General features: G+C 44.6%; 1 protein-coding gene across 1 annotated transcript in view; it reads right to left on the reverse strand.

Moving 5' to 3' along the window:
• Window positions 1-11,507: 11,507 nt before the first annotated feature.
• The window catches only part of Fat1 (FAT atypical cadherin 1), a 115,584-nt gene continuing 108,190 nt past the window's right edge, over window positions 11,508-18,901 (reverse strand). Inside the window, exons 26-29 of the mRNA XM_032919261.1 lie at window positions 18,578-18,715; window positions 16,023-16,082; window positions 13,903-13,938; window positions 11,508-12,937 (exon numbers count right to left, since the gene is read on the reverse strand). Of these exons, the coding sequence (XP_032775152.1) occupies window positions 12,309-12,937; window positions 13,903-13,938; window positions 16,023-16,082; window positions 18,578-18,715 (863 nt within the window). The 3' untranslated portion in view covers window positions 11,508-12,308. The remainder of the gene's footprint in view (window positions 12,938-13,902; window positions 13,939-16,022; window positions 16,083-18,577; window positions 18,716-18,901) is intronic.

Consider the following 18,901-nt stretch of genomic DNA (forward strand, 5'->3'; position numbering starts at 1 on the left):
TTACACAATGTTAGTCTGACGGGGTTTGACACTGTGAGGACCATACACTGTCTGAAACCCTGTAACAATGGCCAATGACGTAACGTGCAGAGGTAAGCAATCGGCCATGAGTGAAGGCAGGTTTTGAACTTGAGTCCCTCTGATTCCACAGCTACAAACCTCATTTCTAAGCGACAGTGTTTCTCAGTAGACCAGAATTGCCCACAGAAAAGTTTGACACCTATAATAAAAAAAATACCATAAGCTATATAAAACAGGGGATGATATATGGTATAGCAATACATATATGACATATATGATATATTGGACATGATGTATATGATATATGACATATATGATGTAACAGTGAAACATTAATGAGCTTAATGTTTTCGAGTGAGCATGGGTAATAACAATGGCAAGATGACTAGGGCTCATAATTAGACAATAATTAAAAACTGGAAATTGAGAATTAGGGTGTGTCACTGGTAGTATAGCATGTGCTTAGCACACCTAAAGTCCTGGGTTTAATTCCTGGTACCCCTACTCAAATTCAGAAGGCTCAATATCTGGGTAAACACACAAATCCTCTTCCTCCATTTTCTCTCTGAAGTTCTTGTGAATTGCATATCTTTTTAAACACTAAAATTGGGCTACAGGGACCGCCCAACAGCTCAGCTTGCTAAGTGCGACCTTTGCTCCTTCCCCCATTTCATAGAAAAGAGATATTTTTCCCGTATATACATCCTGGTTATGGTTTTTGTTCCCTTTCCTCATTCCAGTTTCTCCCACTTCCCCTCTTATCCCAGCCCCTTTCTGTAGGTCCTGAGTTCTTATCTCCAGAACGCACATACATAGACCCACCTCTGTGTCCAGATGAGGAGCAGATTGAGGAACGATCAGAAGTCTGTAGTCAGCTGGCCCGGTGTCTCCAACATGGACCAATAAAGACACTGTCTCAAACAAGACAGAAGGCAAGGGCTCACACCCAAGGCCCTAGGTTGTTCCTGACTTCCACACCCATGCTTTGGCATGTTCTCTCTCTCTCTCTCTCTCTCTCTCTCTCTCTCTCTCTCTCTCTCTCTCTCTCTCTCACACACACACACACACACACACACACACACACACAGCAGCAGCCCCTTTTATACTGAGTCAGGCACACCGGGGTAGAACAAAAGATAAAGTTGTGATTTTGATTCACATGGTTGATAACATGTATAGATGATATGTTATAGACATATTTAATATAAATCTACAGGGCTGGGGGAGAGGTAACTTGATAAAGTACTTGATACACAAGCGCGAGACCAGAGTTCAATTCCCAGAATCTACATAAAAAACCAGATAAAATGACACATTTGTGATCTCAGAACTGAGACGGCAGAGACGGGGGATCTCTGGATCTTATTGGTCATCCAGCCTAACCCTAGGTTCCAATGCGAGATCCTGTCTCCGTGGACAAGAGCAGGTTAAAGATGGATTTGTGATCTTTGTGGTAACCACTACAAGACCAAGCCCCTGTGTAACTGCCCTCTCCACACAGCTCTGGAGACTGACCTGCAAAGAATACCTGAGATCAAAGCTGCCCTGAGAAGCTTTATCTCAGAGGAGGGCTGGATCTCCAATGGCAACCTGGGAAAGGAATGAGTCCTCCCAAAGGACAGGAGGATCTATCTGTCTGTCACAGTATGCTAACAGAGAAAGATACATTTTTGTTCTTTTTTTTTTTTTTCAGCTACAGGTGAGACACCAGATCATTAATTTCCCTATAAATGTGTTCTCTGCTGCTCAAAAACTTGCTGAACACAATTCCTGAATACATTAAAAGCCTCTTTGGGTTTTTTTTCCCTACCACAGAAAGAGACGATGTGCGATCATGTATTATACACCTGAACACTCCCTGCTGGGTTCAAATAAAGGATATTGCAGTGTGAACACACACACACCAGAGAGAGAGAGAGAGAGAGAGAGAGAGAGAGAGAGAGAGAGAGAGAGAGCCTGTCGCTACATATATAGGAATTTGTCTACCTCTAAAGCAAGAGACTTGTCCAGATTTGATAAACTTAGTTCTGCCTCAAGGAAACATTAGATTTCAGTCACGAGGTCATCTATATAGCAGGGCTGAGACCTCATCTTAAACCCTGAGGGTTGGGGGAACTCCAATCTCTTTGATCTAAGGGGGAGTTCTATTTTCCTAGCAGGCCTCCGTAAAGCTTGGATTTGAAACAGGGACTGAATGTCACGAGCAATTTCGTCCCAAACGTCTCCTGCACACTGCTGGGAAGGTTTGGTAAGTCAAAACATTCGCAACCCAGAATGTCTGGCTGTGAAAAGAAGGGGTTTTCTAGAAGAAAAGCAAGTGAGGGGGCTCTGTGTGTGGCTGTGCTGGAGGAGACAGGATAATGGAGCTGACGAGGTGCAAACGCCTTCACAGCTTACAGACAACTGAGCGATAACACTGGTGGGGCTCCCACAGTGAACTGGTTCCCTTTCCAACACCCCCAGAAGTGGCGAGTTTTGTGTTTTATAAAAAAAGAAAGGCCAGGGATATGCTTGGTAGGGGCGCGGCATGGTGAGGTGGAAAGGGGTGCCTCTGTGGGTCCATCCTGAAGCATCCCTTCCCTATGAGGTACGGGCTCATATGACGGACGTAGTATAGAGTAAGAGTTATTTAGGGCATGGGGAGGGAAGTTGAAGGGGTATTAGAGACAGAGATAGGCAGAGGAGAGAGAGGAAAGAGAGGAGGAGGGAGGGAGAGGGGAGGGAAAGGGGGGAGAGGGGGAGAGGGAGGGAGAGGAGAGGGAGAGGGAGAGGGAGAGGGAGAGGGAGGAGAGGGGAGAGAGGGAGAGGGAGAGGGGCCAGCAGACCCTTTTATACTGAGTCAGGCATACTTGGCTGTTGCCAGGTTACTACGGGGTGGAGCCTAGAAGAAATGCTAACCATGAGTATCTGGGAACATTCTGAACCAGGACCAAGAGCCTCACCTCCATTGTTCCTGCCAGCAAGGACAGGAGGTGTTACCCTGTGCCCCCTTCTTTCAGTGAAGCATGAACTGGTCAGTGGTCCATGGGGGTCTTGTTCTTGTGTTTTGAACGGGAAATTTACCCAAAGATGTTCCCCTTATCTTTGGTTGGTTTGGGAAGAGCTCCCAACACAGCCGGAAATGCAAGACTGTGTTCAGTCACGGTCCTCCAGGCCTCTGTGGTGTTTTCTTGTCGTTTATGTGCGTTCACACTGCCAATCAAAATCCGGGGCCCCACGCCTGCGCCCCAGACTCTCTACCACTGAGTTGCGCCTACGCAGCTCCTTTGCTTTTGAGGACAGACTGTACAAAGTGAGTAGAGAGGCTCTTTAATTTTGATCTACTCTCACCGAGAGACAAAAACAGAACAGAACAAAACAAACAAACAAACAAACAAAACAAGCCCACGATATGATAATTCTGTTCTTTGTTGCTTTGTTGGGAAGTGGGTGTGTTGTTGTAAGATAGGATCTCTGACCTCAAACTCTCTCTGTAGCCAAGGGTCGCTTTGCCTCCTGCTTCTGCTCCCCAAGGGCTGGGGCTGTAAGCACTTGCCAGCACACCCAGACTTCTGCAGCTCTGGAGATGAAATCAGGAGCTTCTTATATGTCGCATAAGCACTTACAGAACCGCTCCTCCCGCTCCATGGTTCGGTTGTTAATAAAGGATTGTTCCGTAGCTCCACGCATGAAACCCTGTAACTACACTGAGAAACTGTTTCTCAGTGGAAGGCCACCGCTTCCCATACGTAACTTCTGTTCACGGTTATGTTGACTGGGCAAAGAGAAAGCGGTCTAAGCTAATATTTGTGAGCACCGCTCTTGAGGTGAATGAGCCAGATGACGAATAGAATGAATGAATGAGGGCAGGGGCAGAGTGGGGACAAGGGGAGGGGCTTCAGCGTCTCAGCACTTTAAGCTAAGGCAGCTTGAGGCAGTGTGGGAGGAGCGAGCTGAGAGGATGAGAACTGTGAATTTGACTCTGGACACTCCCTTTTAATCCTATAGAACAGGGTAGACCTTGTCCACCCCCCACCACGTTGGTTTGAATGAGGCCTTCCCTGTACTCTTGAGCATCTGAATATTTGATCCCCAGTTGGTAACACTGTTTGGGTAGGTTTAGGAGGTGTGGCCTTGCCGGAGGAAGTATGTCAGTGGGGGCAGGCTTTGGGGCTTCCCAAGCCATGCGTGGTTTTTAGTGCACCCTTTCCGCTTCCTGGTTGTGGTTCCTGAGGCGAGCCCTCAGTTGCTGTTCCAGCGGCCATTTTGCCTGCTGCTATGCTTCCCGCCATGATGGTGATGGGGAGAGTAAGCCCCAAACAGAGTCTTCATTCTAGACACTGCTGTGGTGACGGTGTTTTACCACAGCCATTGAAAAGTCATCAAGATGTAGTTTTGCCATAAGGAACAAATAATTATAATTTGGGGGGGGGAGGTGTGAAAACAATAGATACTGCCTACACTGGGTTATAATCGTGTAGCTTAAGTTCACAGGTAAGGGCGTGGTGTAGACACCATGGAATCTGTCACCGTTGTTTTGGTACAGAGTAAGCCTAGCCTGGTTATTCAGAATTTCAGTAACCTTAGCTTTCATTGACCTGTATACTTTACAGTTTTGTGACGTTCCTCATTAAAAGATAAAATTTAGTTCTTTTGAGAATTTGCTTAAGAATTAAGAACGGTTTCTTTTTATTTGTACGGTTTTTCTGAAGTAGCCTGTAAGCTTGTATGATTTGTAAGCTTTGCTTTGGTTGGTCCACGGCCACACCCCACTCCTCTCCCACCTCCCTGTTTTCCTTACACTGCGGTTCACATTCACGCAAGAATTCCCTTCTCCTTTGGAGTCCCATGCATTCCGTTGTCTTCCCCCACACCCTCCATTAAAGTGTCTCGTCTTTCCCATCTTGTGGACCCTTTCCCAGTTCCTCGGTCTCTATCCCCGTTCACCCTCTAACAGATGCACAAACTTAACAATTAGCAGCTGGGAGTCACCTAGGAGAGAAGACCTGGCCACCCGCCATCTGTCTTCCTGGGCCTTCACCTTGCTTAAAATGTTTTCTACTTCCATCCTTTTTCTTATAACTCTATTTTTTAAAAGATTTTTACTTTTTATTTTTATTGCATCTATATGAGTGTTTTGCTTCTATGTATGTAAGTGAACCATAAATTCATCTGCAGAGACGCCAGAAGAAAGCATCAGACCCCCTGGAACTGGAGTGAAAGAGAGATGTGAGCTGCCATGTGGGGGCTGGGAACCGAACCCATTTTGGTGGGAGCAAAGCAAGCCCACCTGCTCTTCCTCTGCAAGAACAGCCATAGCTATTGAGCCAAGCCCCCGGCTCCCCCACTTCATACTGAGTTCTATGTGAGTAGAATCCTGTTGTGATGTTCTACGTTCCCATCATCCACTCTTCCGTGGACGGACATGTAAGCCGACTCCGTTCCCACTCTACTGTGAGAAGAGCAGCAGTGTACACGGATGTACGAGGAGCTCTGAGGCAGGATGCACAGCCCTTTGGAGGCTGAGCATGGAGGTGGCTCGCACCTTTAGTCTCTGAACTTAGGAGGCAGAGGCAGACAGGTCTCTGAGTTGTAGCGCCCCGAGAGTTGGGGCTGCACAGAGGGACGTTGTCTAAAAACCAAACAGTCACAGCCGCCACCCCAGGTTGTTTGCATGTGCAGGAGCGGTGTAGCTGAGCCTTGTGGTGCTTCCAGTCTTAGGATGTGAGGAGCTTTCACACTAATAATCCCAATGGCTGCACCAGGGACCTTTTCTCTCCCACCCCTATCATCGCCCATGTGTGCTGTCTTGATGTCGGTCATTCTGACTGTGGTGAGATGGAATCTCAGAGCCGTGCTACTTTGCGTCTCTCTGGTGTCTAGAAAATCGTTTCATATGCACTCACAGCTCTCTATTGGAGAAGGGTTTTTCTTTCTTTCTTTTTCATCACCTGATTCAGCAAGAGGAACCTGTGTTTTTCATGAGGTTTATAAATAAAATTTTATGTTGCCTGTGGTACCTTACAACAGAGCATCCATTCTAAAGCATGTGCCTACCAGGAGACGCATGGAAAAAGACACTCTGTTCAATCAATGATGCCAAGAGAACCAAATTCCTGCTGTGTCTTATACATTGCACAAAAATGATTCAAAAGAAGTGAAAAAAACCCAAGTGTAAAACCTGAAATCAGGACATGTCTTCGAGAGGATGTAAGAGAGACTCTCACTGACACTAACTTTGGTAAGTTTTTTCTTTTCAAGATGAGTCTGACAATTCTAAGAAAAATAAACTTCACCGAATCTTACATAACTGTCTGCATTAAAACTGGAAGAGGATCAGGGATGGGTGAGAGGTGACAGCGGGCCTCCTACCATCTGACTTGCAAGTTCACAGTTTGAGCCTCATGTCTCGACTTTGTGCTTGTGAACAGATACGTCAGTCAACATCTAGCTATCTTAGGCTTTGCTCCTCCAAGAGTGCTTTTTTTTTCTTTTTAAGCTTCAACTCACAAATCAGAGACATTTAATTCGATACCAAAGAACGAAAAGTTGGATCTTGGGCTCTAGCCACAATACGAAAATGGATGTCGTGCAACAAATAGGATAAAAGGTTTTGCTCTGTTTGGTTTGAGACAGGGTCTCCAACAGGGAGGGGCAATTGAAAAACTGTTGGAAGTGTCACAGAGAACAACGCACCATCCTCCGAAAGCTGGCATGAGTTGGGAAGGGCAGTGCTTGCCCTAGTGCTTGGTATCCAAAGGCAACTCAAGGAGAGCTAAACACGGGCTGCTGTCGCCTGCAGATGTCAAAATATGACTTAAAGGAATCTGGAAACTGTATACACCATGTATAGAACAATGCTCACGTGCATTGCACACACGTGCACACACAGAGGCATAAACACTCAAAATATCCCTTACTGGACTCTGTGTGTAATAAGACATCGCTTGTCCTTACGGAGGGAATCGGAGTTTGTACATCTTTTGAGGTGAAGGGTCACTGGACCCAAAGTCAGCGTTTGATCAGCTGTGCCGCACATGGTGAGCTCTCCAGAGGTAGAGCTTCTCTCCACCTAGATCTCTCTAGAGCTGGAGAAGTCCGTCTTCCACAAATACTTGCTCAAGTACTCATCAACAGAATCCTTCTAAGACCAAGTTTTTAACCCTAGTGTTTTTCAGTGTCTCCCTTACATAAGGTGTAGATCCAGTGGGGGTGCGGTTACTAGCAAGAGGAGACACTAACATGGGTGTTTAAAATGCTTCCATATTGAGTCAGTGGGATAGCTCAGCAGTTAGTGGCACTTGTTGGCCAAGCCTGGTGACCTGAGTTTGCCATCTGGGATCTACATGAAGGTAGAATGAGAGATCTGATTCCACAAAGTTGTCCTCTGCCTGTCACATACTAGCAACACATGCTTACACAAGTACGTCATGTATAGCAAAAAATGTGGTGTGTGTGTGCATGCGTGCATGCGTGTGCACATATACACTCATAATTTTCAAAGGAGCATTAAGATCATTATTTATGAGTGCAATAAAATGCAGGATTCCAAATTATCAATTTTATGAAAATTGCCTTCATTGGGGGAAGGTTAAATTTGATAAGAATTTGATGCCCAAAGGCCCTATTCCTTACAAAATTAAGCCTTACAGAGGACCAATGCTCAATTTTCATCAACCATGTGTAATTCCAGTTCTGGGAGACCCTGGCCCTCTTCTGACCTTTGAGAGCACAGGTACACACATGGTAGACAGACATACATGCAGGCAAATAAATAAGAATCTATAAAAAAATAAGAATCATTAAATCTCTTTAAAAAACTAAGTTAAGCCTCAGCTAATCATCAATTTGCAAATACAGACTCCCTGCTTGAAATTTCCTGTGTGGTGCTTTTAGCAGAAGAGTCTGCCTGTTGCTTATGTGATACATTTAGTTGTCCCATGCCTTAATTTCCTTAATACTGTCATTCTTCAGTTTTAAAAATTAAATAAATGTATTTTATTAAAACACTTCCCAAACAATTAGATATCCTCTTCTTGTTATACAAAAGGATACCCTGACAATTGATACTTGTGCTGGCTACTCCTATGTCCTCAGCTTGGCACACTAACCAGAGCTATCTGAAAGGAAGGAACATCAGTTGAGGGAAATGCCTCTATAAGATCCAGCTGTTAGACATTCTCTCGATTAGTGATTGATAGGGAGGACCCAGCCCTTTGCAGGCGATGCTATCCCTGGGCTGGTAGTTCTAGGTTCTATGAGCTGAGCAAACCATGATGAACAAGCCAGTAGGTAGCACCCCTCCATGGCCTCTGCACCAGCTCTAGCTTCCTGCTGTGTGTGAGTTCCTGTCCTGACTTCCTTTGGTGATGAACAGCAATGTGGATTCTCCTGCTTCTACCTCCCAAATGCCAGGACTACAGTACTGTGCGACCATGCCTAGGGCTTAGTACCTTTCTCATGTACACACACGCGCGCACACACACACACACACGCACGCACGTAACATTTGTGAGCTGACAGGAATTTATGAGAAATATGAACTTGCTTGAATACTAAGTAAACATTTTACTATGTGTATCAAAACATGTGTATCAAAGCTACGTGTACCAAAACATGATGCATTACATAAATCTACATATATATATACATATATATATATATACTCAAAAAAAGAATGAGAATCCAATTTGAAACAAAAATATATAAACACCAGTCACGGAAACGAGAACATGTGACTGTATCATCAGCAGCTCTGACTTGCACTGCAGGCTAACACTGGATTTGAGAACGTAGCAGTGCTTGACTGGAGGTCAACACGTGCTCAGGAGAGGTGCATCCCTGCATCAAAACTACTGGTTAGGGCCCATAAACATTACAATGAACTGAAGCCATAGTCATTAGGCACTTTGGCAATTCCGTCTTACCCCTCGAGATAATTGGATAATGGCTGCGATGTAGAAAAATGGCTCCTTGTCACCATCTTGTCCGCACACACGGACACTATTAGCACTTTGCAAGATGTACTGCGTCTGGTGACATTTTCATTGAGATAAACACGCCATGTTTCCTCCCGTCCGGGTCTAGCATCATTTGGAGAGGTGGCCTCATACATGTCCACCGAGCACAACAGGGGCATTGAGGTGACTAAGTGTTCGTGAGCGTTGGGGTTTTCTTGGAAAAAAAAATACAGCTCTCCATTTTCATTCGATTCAAGTAGTCCGTTCTGTTCACAGCAGAGGTTGTAAACTGCGAGCGAGGAAATTAAATTCTGGCAAACAACTCTTCCCTCAGCTGGTGCACTAATTGAAAGTGAACCTAATGTCTTTGCTGAAGAGCAATCAGAGCACACAGAGTGAATGTGCGGTAGAGGAAACCATCCGGTGACCTTCAGAGTTCCCAGTCTCCGTAGCCGAACTCGGCAGACATATTCTCCCCGCAGCCGGCCAGCGAAGGTAGTTCACAGGGCACCACTCGCTAAAACCAAGTGGAATGGAGGGTCAGGGTAATTTGCTGAGAGGTCTCATGGATGACAAACCCCAAACTTACCTTGTCCACAAGCTCCTGAAAATGAAATCAACATTAAAGCTAGTAGCACAAAAATGACTCGTTTCCAGCCTGGGTTTTATTTTCATTGAAATAAATCTTGAAAAAAAAGTGTTTTGTTTTGTTTTCAGTAGGAGAATGGAGGGTAGGATTGTCTTGCACTCTCTGGCAAAAGTCTATCACAGAGAGATTGCCCTGCTGGCCCCCGCTGGGCTGTTCTCTCAGAGAAAGAGAAGGGAGAAGAGGCTGCCACCCCATCACGGTAGAGACTGTCAGTGCTGAAGAATTTGCAGCAGGATACTTGTTGAAGCTCAAACTCTACACTATTGGAATTCACCTTACAGGCAATGTTCTCGGAACAAAGGAAATCTGTCTTGCAGAAGCAAAAATTAATATTTAAAGTAGTTAATGCTGAAAGTGCCAGAAAGAAACAAACAAACAAAAAAATGTCTTCAAAGTAGCAGCTAGGTGAATGGCGAACTTCTGACAGAGAACTACTTTGCAGCTCCCTAGGATAATATTTGGGAAATGATCTTACCCTGTGAATCGAACATGCAGGGCCCAAAGCTTCGTATAAGCGCCAGTTTGGGTGTACCACACTTTGGTGACAACCACAAAGTTAACTCAATACACATGGGAAACAGCTGCGCCTGGGTGGAGGGCAGGTTCCAAATACATCCAAACCATTTATTTTTCTAAACCGAAAAAAAATAATAGTAATTATAGAACGGCAGCTTTGAAATGGGCTAGTTTTATTCCGGAAATCTTTATAAAATGCCCAAGAGGTTGTCATGTCTACCGGTCCATTCCGAGTCTGCCTACCGATGCTATGAACAGAAATAAACCCGGAACCAACAGGAATGCCAACCTGAAAGACCAAAGGAGGAATGGAGCCTGGAATCCCTGGTCCCCTGCTGCAGGCGGCTCAGCATCCCAGAGGTACAGATGCTAGAGGGCGGGAGCAGCAGAGGGGAGATGGGACTCCACCTCAGCGCACTTTACTCTCTCCAGCTTTGCTCCAGGTTTGACAGACAAGCAGTCTCCACCTGGAATACGCATGTCCCAGGCATGGTCACCTCAGCCACCTAACGATTTCATTCAAATAACAGCTTTGCGTCTCAAAGTGCCAGGCCTCTTCTTCCCTCATAAACACGTCACGTTCCACATCAAAATGTCTCCTTCCTCTGCACTGTTCCATACGCTATTTTGTATCTTACCGAGTGGTCCCCACTCTCCCCACCGAAGTGTAAGCCCCAAGCTAGGGCCAGTGTGGCACGGAATCTTCTCCTACTGCCCGTGGTGCATCAAGAGGAGACCTCTCAGCTCCTTCTCCAGCGCCAAGTCCGCCTGGGCACCACCATGCTTCTCGCCGAGATGGTAATGGACTGAACAGTGTACAGTGCTAGTAGGCACAGCATAGCCCTTTGGAAATTTAAAACGAGAATGCTGAGCGCAGCTCAAAGGGTTGGATGTCACAGATGGATAGTTTTAGTCTGTCAGCTGTCTTAAACAGCATGACTGTACAACACACACACACACACACAGACAATCCACGTGTTTTACAACTGGGCATGCTTGTAGGCAACTAGAATTCAACACTAGGGAAGCTGGGATAGGGCTTAAGGAATACCGAGACACTCATTAAAACATTTATTGGCCATATACTGCCACCTAGTGGGTGGGTGGATGGATGGATGGATGGATGGATGGATGGATGGACAGATGATAGAGATAGATAGATAGATAGAGATAGATAGATAGATAGATAGATAGATAGATAGATAGATAGATAGATAGATAGATAGATATAGAGACAGACAGACAGACAGACAGACAGACAGACAGCCTGGCCTGGCTTTTGTCAACTCAAAAGTGACTTTACATCTATGTTGATCCCCCAAATTTCAATTTACCAGGTGTAATCATAAACAGTAACTTAAATGCAGAAGAAAACCAGGCAGTAAAGCTAAAGTATTTTATTAATAATTTATTGTCAGTAAGAAAGGCTGGCTAATGATAGTTTTCAGTAAAAACCTTTACGAGACCATTGCATCACAAATATACAGACACTATAAAAACCGTGTCGTGGTGGTTTGGGTTCTAAACAGGTATGCAGAAGGTCCCCTTTACACTTTCCAATAATGAAAAATGTTTATAATCCGAATACAGCAACCCATTTAAGACATGTCCAGTAACAGGTTGTCCTCACCCCATATGTACAGCTACACTGGACCGAAATGTGTCAATGAAATGTCATACTTCAGTGGGAAAGAACGGCATGAAACCCTGGTTACATCAGAAAATCGGTGCTAGGCGACGACGCTAACACCACACAGATCCAGCAGAAAACAAACACGCGATGCGTCCTGAAAAACCTAGTAAAAAACTATGGGGGGGGGAAAAAATCAAATCTGTACATAAAATTTACACAAAGAAAACAAAATTAAAATAATCGAATCTATATAAATACATGAATCATGCTAACAAGACGACAGGACCGATTTCTGTTTCATTATTTTTAACAGAGACAAATCTAAATACGCGAAGATGCTCAGGATGGACAGGGGATGAAAACCCGGTCAATCACAGTCAGTTAGGACACTGGAAATGGCTAACACGTCGAGAGGCATGTGACTCCGTGCAGCCGCGCCTACCGCAGCTCACCGAGAAGCAGGCAAGACCGCCGCAGAAGAACAACGTGGATATCAGATAGCATCTCTAGGTTCATGAGAGTCCAGGCACTTTGGGGAGGAGCTTGAGCGTCACACTTCCGTATGCTGCTGGGAATCTAGCGGGGGAATGGTCACCTCTTCAAAGTGGCCGTCGTCCCCGCTCTCGTAGTCACTCATCATGACCTCAGACTCCACTTCGCAGCACGCGGACACATCGGAGCAGGAAGCCGTAGAGGTGTACACGGACATGGGCATGTTTTCTATGGTGGGCGCCTCGAAGTTTCTTTGATACCCTGGAGGGTAGGGGGCGTAGGGTTCTCTACAGGTACTGTTCTCGCCAGCGCCTTGTTTCTGAGGTTCAGACATATCGACGGGGTAGAAATTGGGCAGGTACTGATTCAGGTTGAACCTCTGACGATTCCTGGAGGAAGACCCCAAGCTACCTGCTGCGGGCATGTCTCTGGGTGGGTGTATGGACTCGAACTGGTCGCTGAATTCTGGAGGCAATGGTGGCAGTTCATCGGGTGCAGGGAAGTCCTCTGGTGGGGGTGGAAAGTCACTTTCAATGTCATAACCCCCAGGGTAATAGTCAGTGTCGATGGCATTTGGATCAGCTGAGTAGAGGGGCGTGTGCTCGTCGATAACCTCGTAATTGGGGAACTCTTGTATGTCTGGCAGAGGAACACTGGGCATCCAGTCTGATGTATCCCAGTGGTACCCTTGGTAGAAAAGAAAACAAGATTTTAGTTTGTTCCTCTTAGCTTCTATGCCTCAGGGGGAAAGAGCTCAGTGTATCAGGCACAAGACACAGAAGTATGTGTGCATTCATCCCAAGCCGGTCACTCGCCCCGCAAACCCCACCCCAACAGAGTGACTATTTCCGGAATGTGAACTTGTGGTTTTAGTACATATCTGACATTCAAGGCAACAGAGTTCCGACAGAAGCAGCTGTACCATTTTAGAACACATGCAGGAATTTTCTTTTTTCGTTTTCAATAAACAACCCTAACCACACTTCAACTTTCCTTCTGTAACTGCTGACCCTGCTCCATAGGAAGGCAGTACAGGAAGTTAGTAAGGGGCTTTCAAACTGAAGGTCTCTACTGGGGGGAAACTCCAAACATCACTGGGCTTTGTGCAGCCTGTCCTCCAGAAATACTAATTAAGGCAAATCTAAAAATAATAAAAATAGCCTTTAACATGTTAAATTCAGTAGTAAAGGTAGCAGTAACAGTTACATTGGTTTTATTAGCCATGGATAAAACAGTGAGTTATTTTAATACAGGCTACGAAACAAACCATGTCCCTCAATCAAATAACGCATAACCAAATAAATGTTAAAAAAAAATCATGACGAGCTGTAACAAACAATCTTTGTTCTCATTTCAAAGGACTGAGGATCATTCTGGACGGTAAGTAAAGGGCACCTTTCTGTTGTTGTGTTTTAAAGAAAACCAAGGCCTAACTTAAGGGTAGGTGTTTTTTTTTTTTTTCTCTCTCTTCGTAGGATTTTTAAAAATTCTGTGAGAGCTGAGGGAAGGTTAGGCGATCCGTTTTACAAGGCAGTGCAGAACAGCGGGCTTAGTTACTGCTGTAGCATCAAGCACCCGGAACGTCGTCATTGGTCGGGCTCTACCAATGACTTTTAGTGGTTATTAATGGACAGCTGGCATGCATAAGTCACCTCTTGGTTTGCTGAGGTCAGGAGCAGCCAAAGATTCTTTGGGTGGCAGAGTAGAAAGAAAAGAAAACATCGGTAATTAAAACAGACGGCTGAAATGACAACACAGAGAAAGCACATGGTACATTATAATGTGTCTGTGAAGGCCCAGGCGGCCAGACACGCTGTCTTTACCTCGTTCTCTCTAATGATCACAAATGAGAAACTCATGTTGTACAAACTAAACGGTATGCAGACATGGAAAGAGATGAGCGGTGATAAACTAGAGGCTTTGCTGTGCATCCTGGAAACGGAACTGCCTTAGGAAAATTATAAAATACAGGTACTGAGATATATATAAATTGGCTATTTAAGGGACAATCTCAAAACATGAGCACACACACATTAGCACACATGAGAACCTTAGAAGTGTAAGTTCAGAGAAACTGACAACCAAAAGTTGACCATATCCCAACAGCTTATCCACTTCACTATGATTTTTTATATTTACACTGTCTAACCCTTCTCTAGCGAGCTCCTTAATTAGCTACCTGTATGGCATGGCCTCTTCCCATCAACTCTGTAACTAAACTCTCTCTCTCAGTGATCACATTACACACAGAACTCTGGCCCCAAGCCCAAGGAAATGAACAGAGAAATCTCAGGACCACAGATGCTCAGCCTGGCTAAGCTTCGGATTGGTTTTCTGTAAGAAATGAGATGAAAATCTCAGATTATTGTGACAACTGAACAAGGCAATGTGGGTCAAGTGTGAGCCCGCAGATAAGTCATCATCACTGTAAGAGGAATAGTCGTGGTAGAACTGTGGCCACTTTTCTAAACAGAGGTTTGTGTGCCCCATAATGTCCTTGAAAACTAGGACAATGAACTAAGTTTTGACAAGTTAATAGCTGACTGATATCTCTGGTAGGAGTTTAAATAAAAGTGGAAAAGGCAGATGTTTCAAAAATATGAGTAAAAGGAGTATTTAGGGAAGGTATCTATGGAGCATTTACACATCTACTATAACACAGTAAATTCCTTTATAAATGAGGTCCGGCAAGCTTTGTTGTACACTAAGTGTTTGACAACCCTTTAAACTTATGTGCGTTTTCAACGTTAAATTCACTTCAGATAAGAAAAATCAATCAGTAGAAATCACACCGAGGAGACTTCAAATTTCTGCTTTTTTAAACTTATCAATATTTAAGATAGTGGAATGTCATCTTGTTTCAGCTAAAATTGGGCAGACAAAATATAGATAACATTCTGATTCTCAAAGTGAAAACACAGTACTTTTAAGAAAATAGATTAAGTCCCTTAGTAACTGTAACCACTGAAGTCACAGTTGTCCTCCTGCTACCTTTCCTCCAAATCTAGCAGACAGCCTCGCCTAATGGTGCCTGCTGAGGTGTCCTTGCAGAAGCACCATGTGTGTCTACCAATAGTGCTATTTGATCGCAGTTTGCCTTTTCTCATTTTCATGGGTGGTGGGCACTCTGCATATGCATGCGTGTGTGCATGTGGAGGCCCATGGTGGATATTTGGGACTCATCCTCAGCTTCCCCTTCACCTTACGCAGGGCCAATCAACCAAAGAGTCTTAGTGCCAGTTCTCTCTGAGGATTCTCTGCCTCTGCCTTCCAAGGCAGATCACCGTGGCCACCTTCCTTCATGAGTCCCAGGGATCTAAGCCATGGTCCTCACACTTGTGTACCAAGCACTTTATCCACTGGGCCATCTCGCCAACCCCGTGTGTACGTTCTGATGGTCCTGGGTGAGTAACTTGAAAGTGGTGATTTTTTTTTTCTACATCAGGAAATTTCTAGATCCAAATCAACTGGACATTTACTAAAAATGAAAGTTCTCAGGCCCAGTCCAGACCGACTCGGTGGGAAATCCGTGCTGGTAACCGGCCCCAAGTCTTCAGCAGCAACCCATAGCATTTAAAACAAGCAACGCAAAGACATACACACGAGTATTTTCACAACGCGCTTACACTGTGAAATAAATGTCCCAAAATGAAAGCCACCAAACCTCCCCAGAGGATGAACTGTTTTAATAACAGGACAATAGGCAGACAGACGCACAGCACCCCACTTACAGTCACTGCAAACCACGGACACAAAACACAAACACTTATACCTTCTTTATTCACCGTGTCAACGACAGCGTTGACAAGGTGTGTTACAGTCACTATGGAAGCTTGTAAAAAGGCACAAAAGAAGCCAATTAGGAAAGTCCTTAGTTAGTAGAAAACAGCACATGAAGCAAAATTCCTTAATTCAATGCAATTTCTCCCCTAATTTAAAACTTTGAAATGAATGCTTTGAGACCACTAGATTAATTATACATGACCCCTGCACTCTACCCGCTAAGTGACCGGTCTCAGGACATTTCAAATCAAGCTATAGGCTTGCCAGTAGTCAAGTGAATGAAATAACTGTTTTAGTAAAAGTTAGGGGAGAAGCTTTAGCTAAGTGTTTCACACAGTTATAGCTATGGAGTGTATAACGGGAAAAAACAATTCGGATCTGCATCTCCTGGACAAAGGAACTGGAATATCGTCTGAGAATAAGGCAAGTTAGGGAGATCTATGTACGTCAAAAAAAAAACAAGACTGATCGTGTCCCTGTTGCTTAGCGTGTATTTCTCATGTCGCAGATGCTGCATAGACTCCTTTTTCATTTGCCTGTTATTTTAAAATGCCAACGCCAACATAAACAGTGCACGTAAACAGTCAGTACACTCTAATCCTGAGATCTAAGGACTACTGAATCTAAAGCGTGTAAGAGAACATAAGAGAACAAGACACACTGCCTGCTGCCATGAGGGCTCGCCTGAGGGGGAGGCAGAGAGATCTGGCTGCATTAGCTGGGTGGGCTGAGGGGACTGGGGTGACCTGTCAAAGGGAGCTGTCTCAGCTGTGCCCCTGTGCAGCTTGGCATCCTGACCACAGGTCCTGCAGGGACTGAAAGGAGCTGTGGAAGCAGAGGCCTTAATTACCAGGCAGTGAGTGAGTTCTAGGCACGAGAAAGAAGGAAACCAAAACCTCCCTCAGAGCTTTCAGCGAGGCAGCCTCGCTGACACCTGAACTTCAGTCCCGAGATGTGGCGGACTCCTAGGCTAAGGAACCACACAAGAACTGTTTGTGCTCTCTTGAGCTGCTAAGTGTACGCTGAGTGTATAGTTAGCGACTGAAAAGGCTTAGAAAACCGCTGATGAAATGATTTGTGCAGATGTGGCTCAGACTTGACGTCTGTTACTGAAAATGATTGACTGGTGCAGTGATTAAAAACACGGACAGTCGCAAGCAGGCTTTCCCTCACGCTGCTACCGCCCCCAAAAGATTAACTTTCCTAACTAATCTGACAATGACTTCCCCAAAGTGTCTGAATGCTGCCAAGAATGGGGTTTCAACAACAACAAAATAAAAGAAAATAAAAGAAATTACTAAAAAAAAAATCCTTAAATGCGTTTTTGAACTTACATTGGGACTTTTACAAGGGACAAAGTATAAATCCCTTAAGTTGGCAAAACAAACTTTTCAGAATAGAAACTAATGAAAGAAATAATACTGGTTTGTTCTTAATGGTTTAATAAGCAATCCACACTTTCCACCCAAGAATAAACAAGGGTGTGCTTTAAATAATGCAAAACTTGCTTGAAATGTTCAAGGGACAGAATGTATTTATAGCCATCTTTAATAGGGAAAGGGCTTTGCAAAGTTTTATAGACAAGCAGACCCAGAGACCCATAGATGTAGTCATTATAAATGACATTACCCTGGTCATGGATTTTGCTATTTTGGAACTTCAAGTTTCTTCTTTCTAATGATAACATGTTCTTAATGTGTAAAAACATTGCATTTTTTTACACAAGGAGGAAAATTAAAATTGAGCCTACACCTTCTGAGAGTCAATTATTTCCAGTAGATAACCACCCTCACGGGGCTGATAATTTTTGGGACATGTGCTAATGCAGCGAAGCTGTCTATCAGTGCCATCCACCCTGGGGACGCCAGATAAACACAACCGGAGTCATAGAACCAAACCTCCTTCATTAGAAATATAATCCGACTTACTAGCCATCTCTTAAACTCTGCTCTCAGTCAGAACGCTCTGATCCAAATGGGAGCTGGGGCAGCAGTGGTTGGGGAAGAGACAAATAAAACCTTGTAATACCAAAGGTATGACTGAAAGTGAACATTTCAGACTTCTACACAGAGGGTGCATGTATGTGCCTGTGCATTGCATGTTCAGAAAAACTGTCACATGGATCTTGAAAAGGAAAAAAAAAAAAAACCAACCCACAAAGCTTTCATAACAGTCACTGTTATCCAAAAAAGTATAAATAATATAAGAATTGTCAAACAAGGAAAATTAACACCTTTTCTCTCCTATTATGATAGTTAAAATAATTCTTCATTAAGAATAGTTTTATTTTGCAATACTAGGGATTGGACCCAGGCCCCTGTGCGTGCTAGGCAAGTGCCCTACGACTGTGCTACTTTAAATATTTTCCCCTGGGCAGGTCCATGCAAGTGTCTATACCACATTGTACATTCACGCCAAGGGGAACACGGGCCGTTTTCATACTTAATTGGGGGACCCGGTCCATCTACATCAGAATACAGCATAAGGAACGCCAGCAACACTTCAAAGCAGCCACCGCATCCAACGTCAGTGTCTGAAACTTACCATTGTCATCACAGGACTCAGACTGGAAGGAGCTAAGGGACTGCACCTCGGACAGGCTCTCCCGGGCACTGTATGGCTGAGAGGGTTTTTCCTCCAGGGGCTTCTTGGAAAGACAAGGGTCAAGATCCACCACTTTAGCTGAAAGGAAGAGATGACAGGTAGGCAGTGAGTTCCTGATCCCTCGGGTTCACGGATACACTGCACTCCATAAGGAAGTACCTGAGCTTGATACCTGAGCTGTGAGAACGGAGGAGAGTGAATCAGAGGAGCATCCTAGAGACAAAACCATACAAAGGCCTACTCGAATTCTCAACAGACGCAGCG

This window comes from Rattus rattus, chromosome 13, assembly GCF_011064425.1.
Source record: "Rattus rattus isolate New Zealand chromosome 13, Rrattus_CSIRO_v1, whole genome shotgun sequence".
Taxonomy (NCBI): Eukaryota; Metazoa; Chordata; class Mammalia; order Rodentia; family Muridae; genus Rattus; species Rattus rattus.